A 15,238-nucleotide genomic window follows, 5' to 3' on the forward strand; every position below is an offset into this window, starting at 1 on the left:
TTCCCTACAAGTCAACAGTAAGACTGGTGGTCCTACTTCAAAACAAACCGTTTTCAGATAAGACAACACAGACAACTGACTGACTAAATTCAAATGTAACCATGCTCCACTGACCTTATTAGGACGGGGCAATTATCTGCACCATTTTCCAGCAGGATTGCTGTTTTTTTCTCCCAGCTGGACTGTGAACACCGCGTACGCACCAGGAGAGGCACGCCTGCTAACGTGTCACCGGACCCTTTAGCATGTACGTCTCCTCTGTCTAGCCACTAAGTCAACTTCTCTTTTTATGGATTTTGGTAATTGCTCACAAATTCCCCTTCTAAGCCAGATCAGGGTAATTATCAAAGTCACTTTTGTTCCCTTTACCCGAGACGTTAATGTCACTCGGGACCTTCGTGGACCAGGTCTTACCCAGAGCGAACACCCTGTGCATGATCCTGACACAGTGTGCCCGTGGGCAGGGAAGTTAACGAGTGTCTGTTGCGTATTTTATATGAGCGAAAGGCCTATGTAAGGGGAAACGGTCCACATCGTCAACATAACTGCAGGAGACGGTAAGGGCTGCCATGAGCGTGAAGTTGGGCTGGGTGGAGCCAACAGAGGTGAGAATGGGACGGTAAGGCCAGGCTAAGTGGATGCTGTCCAAGTTACATGGTGTCAACCCACAGATCCGTAAGTCCAGTTCAGTGGTTTCTGCACACGTACAACCAGCATGATTGTCATTCACTTGATATACGGAAGCCTTCTATGACCCTAGGGTATTTCTGTGTCCTTTTCCAGTCATCTCCTACCCTGTGACAACCACGGATTTGGTCTCTGTCAGCATGGTTGGATTTACCGGTTCGTGACACTAGCAGGAAGGCTTTCACTCCGTGTTTTGAAACTAACCTGTGTATCACACGTGCCAGCAATTTGCCCCCTTCTTTTTTTTTTAAAACTGCTGAATGGTCTTCAGTTATAAGGGTTTATCACTGTTCTTTGTTACCCATCCTTTTGCTGATTAATATTTAGGTTATGATCAGTTTTTGGCAATGATAAACAAAGCTGCTATGAACATCCTTATATGAAGGAAAAAAAAAAAGCAAGCAAGCAAGAAAGAAACCTGCTGTCCAACCCGAGCAGAGCATCTATGGACTGCCACCCAGCACCCACAGCTCTCCCCAGGCAGTGGCCAGGCCCTGAGAAGGGGAGAGATGCGCTCTAAGACATGCAGGGCCGAGCAGTGTGGGGCAGAAGTGGCACCTGCCCTTCTGGAAGGACCTCACACCGCACAACATCTCCACAGGGCCCCCAGAGAAGCGGCACAATGCCAGCGCGGGCAGAACCCTGGAAGGGTGTGGCCAGCGGTGGGAGTTGCTCTCAGACGCTGAGACAGTATTGGCTCGGGCCAGGAGACTCGGCTCCCAGAGGCCCACTCTGCTCCCTGCACGGTCCTGGGCAAGTTCTTGGCCTCCCTGAGCATCACTGGTCTTCTTGTCTATGAAGCAAGGAGCAGTGCCATGTGGCGGCAGGCCCCGGTGCGGCCGCCTTTGATGGGAGGAACATGTGTCGCGCTCGGCTGGTGCTATGTGGCAGTGGTTGGGAACAGCTGTGCCGAGTACTCAGGCCTGGGGACTGAGGACCAGTGAGGCAGGATGGACTGAGAGGAGACAGGCCGGCAGGCAGGAGCGCGTGGGACAGGAAGTCAAGGAAACTGCCTGGGCCAGGCCTTCCACAGCAGGCAGGCAGAGTGGCTAGTCGGTTCACTTGTTGTTCTATCTTCCCATCTGTCCACCTGTCCTTCCTTCCTTCCTTCCTTCCATCCATCCATCCATCCATCCATCCATCCACTTGGCAGACCCAGTAATCCAACAGAGGTAACACAGCACATGGGCTCCCTGCGGAGGCCACAGCACTGAACAGAACAGTCTCAATCCTGCCCTGGAGATGCTCACACTCCAGGGGTGAATGATCACAAAACGGTAACTGCACGGGGCGAGCTCCTTGTCAGGGGGGGTTCTTAATCTCACTGAGCACCAGTGGACGGCTCCACCGCCCCGCGGGTGCTTTCTCTGTGAAAGTCAGTTGCACACGTGTCCCTTCTCTGTGTGGCATTACATACTTGAGCTGCGGGAGTCCTGCATCCCACACGGTGACCTGCATGAGTACATGTAGAGCTGACTCCCACGGCCAACTGTAGTTCAGCCCTTTCAGCCCACGCACTCCTCAGTCAGTTTCAGGAGGCGGGGCATGGTGAGCATTGCTGCAGAGAACCTCCCTGGGGGCCGTTCCTGACCGCGGTCCTGTGTGCTGATGAAAGAATTGCCTGGCTCCTGGGCCTCACCTCGATGAGGACATGCAAGCTCCTGGCACATGGTTTTCGCCTGGGACGTTGTCCCTGACCGCGCCACTGTCAGTTCTCAGCCATCCCCCCTGGGGAGTGATTTTTCGCTTTCTGTCTGTCTGTCTCTGTCTTTCTGGCGACTACACACGCCCTATAGCAAAAAACTCTCAAAAAAAAAAAAAAAGTTAAGCTTGGAAAAATCTAGAATGTATCAGCAGTGTGGAAGAGAGGGACAGCAACAAAAGCCAGAGATCTGAACAGCATGTTGTATCAGGGCTCTGCACACTGCCTGCTATAGGTAGCATGGAGGTCAAGGCGCTAGATCCCATATGGCTGACTCTGTGGTTCGAGTCCCAGATCTGGTGACCTAAAAACATGCTGGGCATGTATGCGTGCATGACCCAAATTCTGGAGGAGAACAGAAGAGAAGGGATCGCGGTGTGGTCATCCCTACTTGAGCTATTTCCTCATTTCCCTCTCTCTTTCTCTGTTCAGTGCATGTGACCTATGGCAAAAAAAAAAAACACAAAAAACACAAAACAAAACAAAACAAAACAAAACAAAACTACAGAAGAAAAAAAGAAAGAAAGGTTCCCTGTGGAGTAGGCTGGCAGTAGAGACTGGGGTATATGCCATGCCCTGAGAACTTTGGGCAGGTAACAAGCAGCCACAGAGGCGAAGGCATTGGATGGGTGTCAGGTGCTCATTCCTGGCCTGGAGCACAGTGGGCCTGGGAGATGTCTTGACGTCAGTACACGCTGACTATCAACTTCACTGCCAATGTCATTTCTTTCTAGAAACAGGAAAATATCCACGGCCCATTAGGAAACATACCCAAGTAAGTGACTGAAGTCATGTGAGTCAAATTTCACAGGGAGTCTCTGAGGGACCTGGCAAGAGCAGCCTATGGTGTTGGGGACAATGAAGAATTGCTCCCAGAAGGAAGGGTCCTTCCAGGTGTAGGGTCTCATGAAAAGACTAAAAATAGCTAACTTCACGAGGAGACATGGGCTCTAGACTCTGAATTCTAAAATCTGTAATGGTTTTGATTATTAACTGAACTCAGTACGAACATTTCTCAAACATAGTAACATCTTTAGTTGGAACTTTCCTAAACACAGACATATGTTTCTATAAAATAGAAGGCACAAATAATCCAGAAAGAAAAAAATCCCAAATGACCATGTCAACAAATCTCTGTAAATATCAGTTTTAAGCTTTAAAGGCCCGCTGAGCTGAGACCATTTAAATTTGACAAAGTCTGAGCGCCCCCTGATGGTTAGTAAGGAGTCCTACAGCAGATGCCAGTTTCAGTTGCCTGGGGTCAACTTGTTAACTTCATCCCTTCAAATAATCAAGCAGGTTCTTCTGCGCTCTGTGCAGGAAAAACAAAGTATGTGGGCTTATGATAAGAAATGTGGGATATTTAGGAAGCTACTAATTCAGTAGAATTTAAGAACACAGATTTGCTAAGCTGTAGAGGGAGATGAGTGCTTTTATATGAGAACCTAACAGACTTCCAGAAAAAATTCGTTTTTAATTTCACCGAACCACTGGATCTGTTTATTATCCTGGGGGAAATGGCACAGTTAATCAGGCAAGAGATGATGCCTTGACCCCATGGGAACATCAGCTGCAAGCTGGCGCCCTCCGCTGGCCAGTCCCATGCCTGCAAGGCTGGCTGGAATGCCACCCACAGTGGCCCTGCCAGGGTGAGGTGGCTGGGTGACTTCTGCTACCTTTCCCCTGGGCAATTATGTTGCAAGTACACATTCTTTTCTTTCTGTAAAATGTTACCTCGATCCAACCAGTAGGCTGCAGTTACAAGGCAGGAACTAGTAAGCTGCAGTTACAAGGCAGGCTGTTAAAACATGCTCTCCATTGAATAAATGGATGGGGAGAGTGAAAACCGCTTCCTGGGGAAGGTAAAGAAGACAATGTTTGCCGAGGAGAGGAAGCTCTGGCATGCACCCCCGAACAAAAGGGAACAAGTGGTCTTTACTTGGAGAACGGGTTCCTATTAGGACTCACTCCTTCGTACATTATGCCTTTCATCCCCACTCAACCACAAAATGATTTTGCTGAAGCAAATACAATGGTAGAAAAAGATTTACACTGAAAGAATCTTTAATAATAAACTGTTGCCGATCTGCCTACTTGCCCGTGATTTATAATACAATAAACATCGGATTCTATTACGGCTCACGCACTAAAGCCGCTGCTCTGAAAAACGGAATATGAAAGCCCCCGGACCCCACCACCAACACAATGAAATGAGCATGTATAAATGTGCTAAGAGTATCTCTTTGCATCTTTTATAGCTTGTGTGTATTAATCTGTAACGCTTATTAAGAAAGTCATTGCTATGCAAAGCAGCACCCAATCCCTTTCTCTGGCTTTTCAACAGAGTGCACTGTTTAGCCAATAGGACGGACCCTCTGGCCCTCATTCTGCATTCATCACGGCAGCGTTTGCACAATGTATCTCTCAAAGGCGGCTGAAAAGAAGGCCTTAATACTCATGTAAACAACTGCAAACCAATTACTTAATGAATCAGGCCCGCACATAATGAGGTGCAGACAAAGAGCTATAAATGCATTTTTGCGCCCAAGCCGCTGCTTTAAAGTAAAATCCCTCAGCTGTAGTTTGGGCTTAACTAGCACATCATAATTATTGTCTCTAGGACATCAGAGGCAGCCATTTTTTTTTTTTTTTAGGTCCAGCAGGGGGTTTTTTTTTTTTTTTTTTTTTTTTAGAATTAGCAGTCTTCGTGACTTTGTCACCAATAAACTCTAAGACTGTCATATCATATCATATCATATATCATATCATATCATACCCTAGCTGCTGCAACTATCTTGAGATCTCTACACTCTCAAGATGTGCAGTGGAGGCGTCTGGATTCTAACAACTCTGGCCCAACCTGCCTGATGGCAGCACTGTGTGGTCACCCTGGCACCACCTGCACAGGGCATGGCTCTTGTCAGGTGCTCAGGGTCTTTTTTTTTTTTTTTTTTTTTTTTGAGGTTGCTCATCAGCTCACTGACAAAATAGAGCAAAGAAGAATTTTTAAAAGTGCTACAGCAGCGCTGCACTGTTATGTTTATTCTCAAGTACTGGGTTTCGAGACCACTTGTAAAAGCAATAAAGCACAAGGAGTGACTGCAGTAAGTGGGATCCTTAAATGTAAGCCTCTAAGAAATTTCAGTGAATCCAGGCATAAACAGCAAACCAGAGCTCTCCAAAGCCCAGGATGGCGTATTAGCCACACCACACCCAGCGCAAGCACCAAACCGTGACACACAGCAAACAGCCAAACCCACACCCTCGGAGCCCAGACCCTTCTCATGGCTGGATTGTTATCAAGTGTCTAGAACCAAGGGTTTCTTGAAGACCTCTGTGTGTGTGCATGTGTGTGTGCCCATGTGTGGGTGTGTGGCTGTTTTGAAGGGGGTGGTGAGATTACTTCTAACTTATGAGGAAATTAATTTCTTATTGAAACAAGAGAAATGACAAAGGGCTCTCTGCCTCCGTCTGAAGGGGGAAAAAATTTGATTTTAATTCAGTGAAACAGAGACAAGATGTCAAACTATCAGGCTAAGAAAATGGTCCTCAAAATCCAATTGCTTTCTGTCTGTATTTTAAAATTGCCCAAAAAACACATATAAAGAAAAGTTTAAAATTTGGGAATTTTAATGCCTGAAAAATATTATGGAAATGGACATTCTTTTAAAAATAAACAATCTTTTAAAACTAAAGCACTGTATTATTTAGCCAAATGATGATTAAACCCTGAACAGTACGTGCAGAATCTATGCCTTTTAAGATTTCTTTCAGAAGACCTAGAACTTGAATTTATAGTATAATCATGAAAACGTAATACTTTAACACTCTTCCTGTCTCACTTACCTCCCACTTCCTTCAAAAACAGGGATGGAAACAGGCATTAAAGGTAATAGTTTCCAGAAATTAAAGGTGTCTCTCTCCTAAAAATTGAACTTGTCAAGTTTTTAAAAGAAAATCAGTCTCATTTGAACCTATTCTGGGTTCTAACATTTACAAAAGAGGAATAAAAATAGGATTTTTTTTTCCATCTTAAAAAATGTCACATTTCTGGATGGAAACATTTCACCTTATAGGACGTCACATGTAACATTAGAGACATAAAGTTCTGGTAGTAAAATGTCATGGGGGCAGGCAGCCCCTGGCGAGGTAATGACACCTTTTTAATGAGCAATGCTATTATCAAAGGAGACTTCCTGTGCTGTTTTACAGCTCTTTAACTCGAAGCTAAGGGGTAGGCAGTTCATCAGACCATCGCTTACGTGGCCATCTATAAATTCTTCCTAAGTGCCTTGAAGCCACTGCACGATTAGTGTTTTATGCTGATGACAAATTCAACCCATAACCCACTCAACATGGCGCAGAAAGTTACAAGACGGGCTGCAGCCTGACAAACGGGAAAAGCTAAATCGTGTCCTTTACAAAAAATAAGCAGGAAAGTAAAGTGTCATCTAGCCGCAATACTCGGTAAAAAGAGAAATAACGAACAGCCAGCCATTGCCAGCTTATATGTGGGCTATTTCAGAAAGCGCCACGCCACTTTCTTTCTTTGAAGGCCTGACGTTTTCTCTCTGCCCTTTTCCTGACAGCCCCCATTGTGCGGCCTCTAAGCAGCCCTACTGCGAGCAGCTGTAGACGCTAATTTGTGGTTCACTGAGGTGTCAATTGAGTCTTAAACCAAGGAAACAACAGCTGCAAAACAATACTTGGCTCTGGTGCAAATATTTTCAAAGGTATACTTAAGTTTCAACTGTTATTTTTAGATAAACAAAAACCCAAACCCTAACGCTCCATCCAGTCACTCAGAATACTGCGCAGCCCAGAGTTTTAATTCGCTGCGTGGTGACATTCCTCATCTTGTTGCTGCTATTCAGAAAGGCCTGCACGACTTTACCTTGACAAAGGACTTCCTTCGCCGCCGGATAGAAAACTAGCTCCTGAAGCGACTTTGTGAGCCGTCTTTGTCTTGACCGTGCTGCCGCCAACATCCAGACCTGCGATAAGCACAAGCAGGGAGAGTGAGTGGAGCAGCCGCAGCCAGCCGCGGGGGAGACCATGGAGCTGCCGGTAACTTAGGAAAACCAGGCTCCAGCACGGGAGGATGCTATTCAAGCCACAGAAGACCTGGAACTTCTGAGAAAGGGAACGAAATGCGGGAGACTACTGAAGGAAGTGGGGGAGTTCCCTGTAATACTTAAAAGAAGCATCAAAGAGAAAAAAAATCACCCCGCTAGCTCTATTTTAAGTGTCCAGGATGTGCGTGTAAGCACACAGGCCTCTACTTCGGCACAAAGCACTGGATATTCACACAGTTATGACACAGGGCAGTGATGGAGCACGCAGATAATGGAGGCTGAAGGCCGAGTCTTAGAACTCACTGACACCCCCGAGGACAGTACCCAGGATACCCACCCCGGCCCCTCCTGCCAAATCCTCTATTGTCCACCCCTGGATGGTTTCTGAGGAGAACAAATCACCATCGGAAACCAAGGCCACTCTGACCAGCCTGAAAACGTGGAGGAGGAGGCACACTCCGTCCCTTACTGGAGCTGAGGGAAGTGGCCTGTCCCCACAGTGCTCCCAGCTGGCAGGGGAATCCGACTTCTTCCGGGCCCCCTCAGTCTTGGCTATGTCTGCTGCAGGTCTGGCTCTTGGTCGGCAGTCAGCCACGATCACAGCGGGGCACGTACCGGCACCTCTGCAGGGGCACTGACTGAGTGCCTCTAACCCCTGTGGCACAGGGCTTCTCTTAACACCGTGTCCACACTCAGACCAGGAGGGTCTCCGTGTGCTCAGACCAGGAGGGTCTCCGTGTGCTCAGACCAGGAGGGTCTCTGTGGGCTCAGACCAGGAGGGTCTCTATGTGCTATAAGGTCTTTTTTGGACACGAAGACCAATGCTCCAGCCAGAAGTGGCTTTCCTTGGCAACAGGTCCAAAGGGAGAGACCTAAAACACTGACTGGGAAATAACTAACTATGCTCTGCTTCTTCCTTAGTCACACTTGGGGGTGGGCTCCTGAGCTCAGAGAGCAAACCCTCTCTCCCTGTAACAATGCTGGCAAGTTTCCCACTGCCCTTCCGGCCTGCTTTCTGCTTCTCCTTGGAACTCAAAGTCCCCAGGATCGGACTAAGAGGAGGAGGGTGATGGAAGGACAGTGACAGCCAATACTATCAGAAGTACTTCCATGATTCTGCACTGGAAAATCTGGGTTACTTCAAATGACAGAGTACAATTTTAAGTGTGGAGTGAAGAAGTTTAGGGTAGGGGTACTTGATTATATAGTCCACAAAGTATCATTTCACTTCGGAGTAAATTAATAGAAAAACATTAATTATAAATACATTAAAAATACCGTAGTTTTTGATAAACACCCAAAGGACTATAACTTACATCAGATTTACTCATCCTTTGCACCTATCTGGGTGACTACCCAAAATACACTTAGCAAAACTGGAGTTGCTTTAGAGCCGTGTGTGTCTGCTCACCAGCTGCACTACTCCAAGTAAGGCATTACTGTCCTGAGGCCTCATCTGTGAGATGATGGGGCTAGATAAAGACCTTCCAAGATCCCTCTGGACTCTAATTCTGTGACTCAAATGTGAAGATGATGAAAGGCAAACACTTAAAAGTTCACGAGTAGGGAACAACAGATGTTACATGGCTGGACTCCCACGTAGCGGACTGTGGTTCTAGTCCCAGACCTGGCAACTTAAAATGCTGGGCGTATGTGCGTACGTGCCCAAGATTCCAAGAGGAGAATGGAAGGGACTGGGCCATGGCCATCCCCCTTGAAAGGTGATTTCTTGCTTTCCATCTCTCTCTCTCTGTCTCTGTCTCCCTGGCGTGTGCACATGCCCAAGAGCAAAACTCTCTTAAAAAAAAAAAAAAAAAAAAAGGCTCATGAGTGCAAGGTCTTTCCAAAGCAATGCCAGCCTCCATCAGGACAGAGGCCCGCCCTGCTTTATACCTCAAGAAACCACAGTGTCTTACTGGGCGCGGGGTTTGAACAGCAACCACCAAACAAGGGCTGGCCCACCCCTGGGGCTTCCCGCTAGCAGGCACGGTGCTGGGCATTTGCTCACTGAATTCTCAAAACAGCCAAAATAACTGAATTTGACAGCAGTGGACTCTACCACTAGTATTACCCAGGAAATAGCTCTTCAAAGGCGAACAGCTAGTCTGATACAGCATAGATACGGCCCTGAAAACACGTGTCTCAAGGAGACATCTTTGAGAAAACTGGGACATCTGAATATTGATCATGTATTCTATGATATTAAGAAGTCACTGTTCAGTTTGATAGGTGAAAGTATGACACAATAATGACATAAGAAAAGTCATTAATATATATTTCCCTCTGTAATTCATTTACTTTCACAGAGGTGTTGACTTACTAAAAAAAAAGAAAAAAGAAAAAGGTGTAATTGGGGCCAGCAGATGACATGGAGATAAAGGCTGACTTTGGGTTTTGAGTCCCAGACCCAGCAGCTTGAAAATCACACTAGGCATGTGTGCACGTGTGCCCAAAATCCCGAGGGGAGAATGGAGAAGGGACTGTGGTAGAACCATATCCCTAGGGGATTATTTCTCTCTCACTCTCTCTCCCTGTTTCTGTCTCTCTCTTGTGAATGCATATGTCCTATAGCATAAAACAAACAAACAAAACAAAACAAAACAAACAAACAAAAAAAAACAGGGACCAGCAGTTAGCGTAATGGCAATGTCACTGGACTTCCGTGTAGTCGATCGCAGTTCGAGTCCTGGACTCAGCGGCTTAAACTCACGCCGGGCGCGTGTGCGTGCGTACCCAAGATCCTGAGAGGAGAATGGAGGTGAAGGGATTGCAGCGTGGCCATCCTCCTGGGGGGGTGATTTCTCACTTTCTGTCTCTCTGTCTCTCTCTCTCTTTCTGGCGTGTGCACATGCCCTATAGCAAAAACCCTTCCCCCCCCCCCAAAAAAATAAAACTAATAAAAAGGTATGATAAAAGCAAACTACTGAAAATAATAAATACAGAATACTATTTTTTTAAAAAAGAAAATAACAATTAAAACAAAAGTCTATACTGAAGATATTGCATTTAAGCCTGAATTTAGCTTTCTTGGGACTGGCGGTCTTTTAATGAAAAGAACTCCAAGCCCTCCAACATCCTAGAGCGAGGGGGGGATGGGTACAGCACTCCCCGTGTGACGATTATGCAATGTGCAGTGAGGGGAAGAGAAGGCATTTGGGCATCTCCTGGGTCCTGAGTGACCAGTTATTATCATGGCGTACCAGGCCGGCTCCAAGGGCCTGAGTGCGGGCTGGGCGGGAGCCGGCACGTCTGCAGAGGGAGGGCCCTTCCGGGCCCTTCGCCAAGGATGGACGAGGACTTGCTCATTTTGACCTGGTGACAGCTCCTCAGAAACAATCACCACATGTCCTTGGGGAATGACCTCTCTTCCCTGAACACCACGCCAGCTGCCACCCTGGGCCCCCGGACACTGGCTTCGAGTGCTGAATTAGCCCTCACTTACCTGCCAACTGCGACCCAGCAGCATCTGCCTTTTCAAATCTGCCCTCACTTTGATTTGTATTCTCCTGGAGCGCAGACTTCTTCAACTGGTAGGCTTTCGTTTCTACAGATTAAAACAAAACAAAAAACCCCACAGAAATAACTAAGTTTTCTACTGCCCAGAGAGAAGTTTCTTAAATTCATTCTTCAATGCTAATACTTAGAAGAGTTATGTATTTATTTTTTGTTTATTTATTCCATGAGTAAGAGAGACAGCCAGGGAGAGACACACACACAGACAGCACCCTGCAGGGTCTTGATGCCACAATCCACCCGCTGCCCCAGCAAGCTCTGGATCATGGCACCCAGTCCAGCTACCTGCACATGCAGGGAGCCCTCTGGACGTGAACCTGGAGCCCTTCCATGTGGGTCACTGAGCAGAGGGTCATGTTTTACTGCTGTATCCCTGTCCAGCCTTAACACTTCTCAAATGCAAGCAAAGTTTTTTGTTGTTGTTGTTTGTTTTGACTGTCAGTTTTTAGAAACAAAAAACAATACAGCTGAATTCACATTTCAATACTCAAAGACTAGTTTATGCGTTTATTTGAGCTGCCCACATTCCAGACACGGTGTAGACAGGTGGATAGGTTCTACATCATAGCAACATAGGTTCTCTTCTCTCCAGGCCTTGCAGAAGCAGCTGCAGGAATGAACCAGGAGGCAGCACTGACCCCAGGCAGTCAGACACTTGGGAGGGATCCTGTCCTGGCTCTCAGGCTCTGGGAGAGGGCTGGGTGAATGCTGAGAGGGTCAAGATGGGAAGTGGCAGCAGGATGTGTTGAGTCCCACAGCTGAGGAAACCCAACTGAGGTTAGCCCCGGGGAAGAAGAGACTGTGCGTCTGCAGGGGCAAGGCCAGGTGTCTGGGGACCAGCAGCAGCCTGGACTTGCCTCCTGTTCACAGGATGACTTAGCTGCGAGGGGCTTCTAACAGCATCTGCTCTAGGTGAATTGGGAAGGACTGCGGGGAAAAGCAGCCCACAAGAATTAAAGGCCCAAGTGACTGAGCCGTCCCTATTACTTTAGGTCTTGAGGTCAGCTGGATGAAATGGAGGAAGAAGAATGAGACTTTCGGTATAGATAAAACAGTGTCTACATCCACCTCTTCAGTGTGGCCACAAAAGGATCCTCTCTGTCAACACTGGGACTGGCACTTCCTGCATTTGCTGGGTCCATGTAAAAACTCTACCGTGAGCCCCTTACACAGGCTGAAAACTACCATCACACTGAAGAGCAGAACTGTAATTTAGCTTGCCCTCCTGAGGACTGGCTGAGACAAAAACGAGTACGGGTTCAGCATCTCTAATCTGAAATGCTCTGAAATCCAAAACTTTTTTGAGTGCTGACATGGTACCACAAGTGGAAAATTCCACACCAGACCTCACATGACAGGTGCAGTCAAAACACTGCAACACAGGGCCGGCCACTGAGTGTCGGTTAGGGTGGCTCGATCCACGTGACTGGGGGTGCGGTTTGAATCCCAGACCTGGTGGGTTGAGAAAACATGCTGGGTACATGTGCATGTATCCCAAAAGGAAGAAGAAACAAAGTAGAAGGGATTGTGAGCCCTCCAGGGGTGCTTTCTTGCTGCCCCCCACTTCCTGTTCCTGTTTGTGCGTGTGCCCTCTGGCAAAATCAAACAAAACACTGCAATCCAAAAATAAAATATAAAATGACCTCTGGGCTATGTGTATAAGTTGTGTATGTTACATAATAAAATAAATTTCACATTTATGCTGAGGTTCTATCTGCAAGATATCTCATTTTCTCTATGCAAATATTCCAAAATTTGAAAATATTCAGAATTCAAAATGCTGTCAATCCAAAGAATTCCAAATAGGGAATACTCAATGTGTATTTAAAATGAGCATCATATTTTAAAATAGAAAGTGCTATATAATTAAAATATGTTCACATCAGGGACTTGTAACTCTGACGATAAATCCTAAGGTAGCAGCAACCCTTCTTAACACTGTTGGACTGTGATACCACTTTTGGTGCTAGAACCAATATTCTGAAAAATCTAATAGAAAAATAAAATACCACCAGATGGAGCACATATAGAAGGAAGAGAACTGCTCCGTGTACCGTCTGTGCGTGTGCATGTGTGCATACGCAGAGGGAGCACTGGCCGAGGGTGGAAGTGCTTCCAGGTGGAGTTAATCTTTCTGAGCTAGGTTGCCTCCAGCGCTCTCCAGTCAGTCCTGATGTCCATGTTACTTCAGATGTGCTGCAAGGTCATTTTGGGAGGAGGGGGGGAAACATTCATAACATCAGAAGCAGAATGTCTGAGTTTTAGAGGTAAAGTTCACTGTAAAGAAGGTAAAATGCCCTGTTTTGTTCTCATTTTATAAAATTCAACTAAAACATTTTCAGCATTTCGGATATAAGTCTGCTTCTTTTTTCTTCCCTTCCTTTCTTCCCTCCTTTTCTCCCTCCCCCTCTCTCTCTCTCTTTCTTTTTTTAATTGCCAGAGGGTGCATGAGTTTACCAAAGGGGGGCGGGGAGAGAGAGAGAGAGAGAGAGAGCCTGCCTGTGTGTACACGAGAGAGGGAGAGAAAGCACCTGCTAGTGGGGCGTGGTCATGCTGCAATCCCTCCTTCCCATCAGGATTTTGGGCACACATATACATGCATCTGCCAGGGCTGAGATTTGAACCACGATGGACCATGTGGAACCCAGCTCCCAATGTACAAGGTTTAAGTTGCAGGGCTGGCCAGCAAATCCAAATCTTTAAAAAATAAAATTTTTTTAAAAGCCTAGAACATTTATTAAAAATAATTAATTTATTTCATTTTTATTTATTACTATTATTTTTTAATTTGACCAAACAAAGAGAAAGAGAGAAAGTGAGAGTGAAAAAGCAAGTTGCCAGGTCTGGGACTCAAACCATGGTCAGCATGTGGGAGTCCAGTGTACCAACCACCATGCCACCTGCTGGTCCCAACAAGTACAAATCTTAATGACTATATACTATTTCTGTATCCAATCAAGCTTATTTGATCAAGGAAAAGATACAAAGATAGATATTTTAAAGGGAAAAAAAAAATAGGAGGAGCTTCAGGACAAAAATGGCACCTGGTCCCCAGAAGCTGGAGCTGAGGCAGCAGCCCCTCTGCCTGTCATGTTAAGGTGAGTCACTGGACCCCAGGGAAAGGCTTTCCTGTGCTCAGGAGCCAGGATGTGTGCTGCTTACTTTCAGAAGAGGATTTTTTGGTGAGAACTGTCAAACTAGTAGTCTTGAGTAGCCAGATTTAGGGGCATTAGGCATTCTGCCCAAATTTGAGAGGTCCCTGATATTACTAGTCTGAGTGCAGCGTGGGAGGGAATTACCAATGTGAAGTTGATTCACTGTTAGTAGCTAGGGGTCATTTTAATGCCCTGGAGAAGATGGACCCTTTCCATGTGGCACATGCTTTCCCTCTTCGTCTCCTTCTCCTCCTGCCTGAAGGATCTGGGCTCTGTGACGATGGCTTACTCCCTACCCCACTCAGCCAGGGCCCAGCCCCTTCCCAACCATGTCCCTCGCTGGTATTTCACCCTTCCTGTGTACCTCCTGCCACCAGAGTCACTGAAGTCTGCCTGGACAGCCTGTATCTGGGATGCAGCTGCCTGGACCCAAGTGAAAAGGGCTGAAAAGGGGGCCAGCAGATGGTGTGGTGGTTAAAGTGCTGGACTCCCACCTGGCAGACAGCAGTTTGAGGATCAGACCCAGAGGCTTGAAAGTCATGTTGGGTGCATGTGTGTGCGGGCCCAAAATCCCAAGAGGAAAAAGGAGAACAAGGGATTGCAGTGTGCCCATCCCCCCTTAGTGAGTGATTTCTCAGTTTCCTTCTCTCTGTGTCTCTCTGACAAAAACCTAAAAAAAAAAAAATTGTTTCAAATTTTTTTTTTTAAATTAAAATAAAAGGGGGGGCTGTAAAGGTCAAAGCACTGTTGGGCACACTGTCCAGCCCCAATCTGATCACTTGCCCTTTATGGACAACGTGAAGTTTAATAGGCAAAAAGAGTAAATGCATTATTCATTAACTTTCAGTAATACCCACCACCTGAGGAAGGCCAGAGATGCCAAACCAGCGGGGCTGGGGGTTTGGGGGTACACCCTGTGCTGCCAGCTGCCAGGAGGACAGCCGTAGCAAGGACCAGATGCATCAGGGCTGAGTCCTTCTCCCCATGGCACGGAGCACATCGTATTTCAGCCAGAGCTGCTGCACAGAGCAACATATGAAGGTCTGCGAGATGATCTCAAATCAAACCTGCGCAATGAGGACTCACTTTAAAACCTTAGAAGGGGA

The 15,238-nt window shown here is 46.7% G+C and overlaps 1 protein-coding gene across 2 annotated transcripts in view; it reads right to left on the bottom strand.

Annotated features, from left to right (window-relative positions):
* The window catches only part of KIZ (kizuna centrosomal protein), a 131,624-nt gene that overhangs the window by 4,345 nt on the left and 112,041 nt on the right, over window positions 1-15,238 (bottom strand). Inside the window, exons 10-11 of one of the 2 annotated variants that reach the window (XM_006163627.2) lie at window positions 10,907-11,008; window positions 7,284-7,383 (exon numbers count right to left, since the gene is read on the bottom strand). In XM_006163627.2, the coding sequence (XP_006163689.1) occupies window positions 7,284-7,383; window positions 10,907-11,008 (202 nt within the window). Of the gene's footprint in view, window positions 1-7,283; window positions 7,384-10,906; window positions 11,009-13,031; window positions 13,174-15,238 lie in introns of those variants that run through there. The other variant, XM_027766346.1, reaches the window with a different exon arrangement.

The sequence above is a fragment of the Tupaia chinensis genome, unplaced genomic scaffold (assembly GCF_000334495.1).
Source record: "Tupaia chinensis unplaced genomic scaffold, TupChi_1.0 Scaffold142716_1, whole genome shotgun sequence".
Taxonomy (NCBI): domain Eukaryota; kingdom Metazoa; phylum Chordata; class Mammalia; order Scandentia; family Tupaiidae; genus Tupaia; species Tupaia belangeri.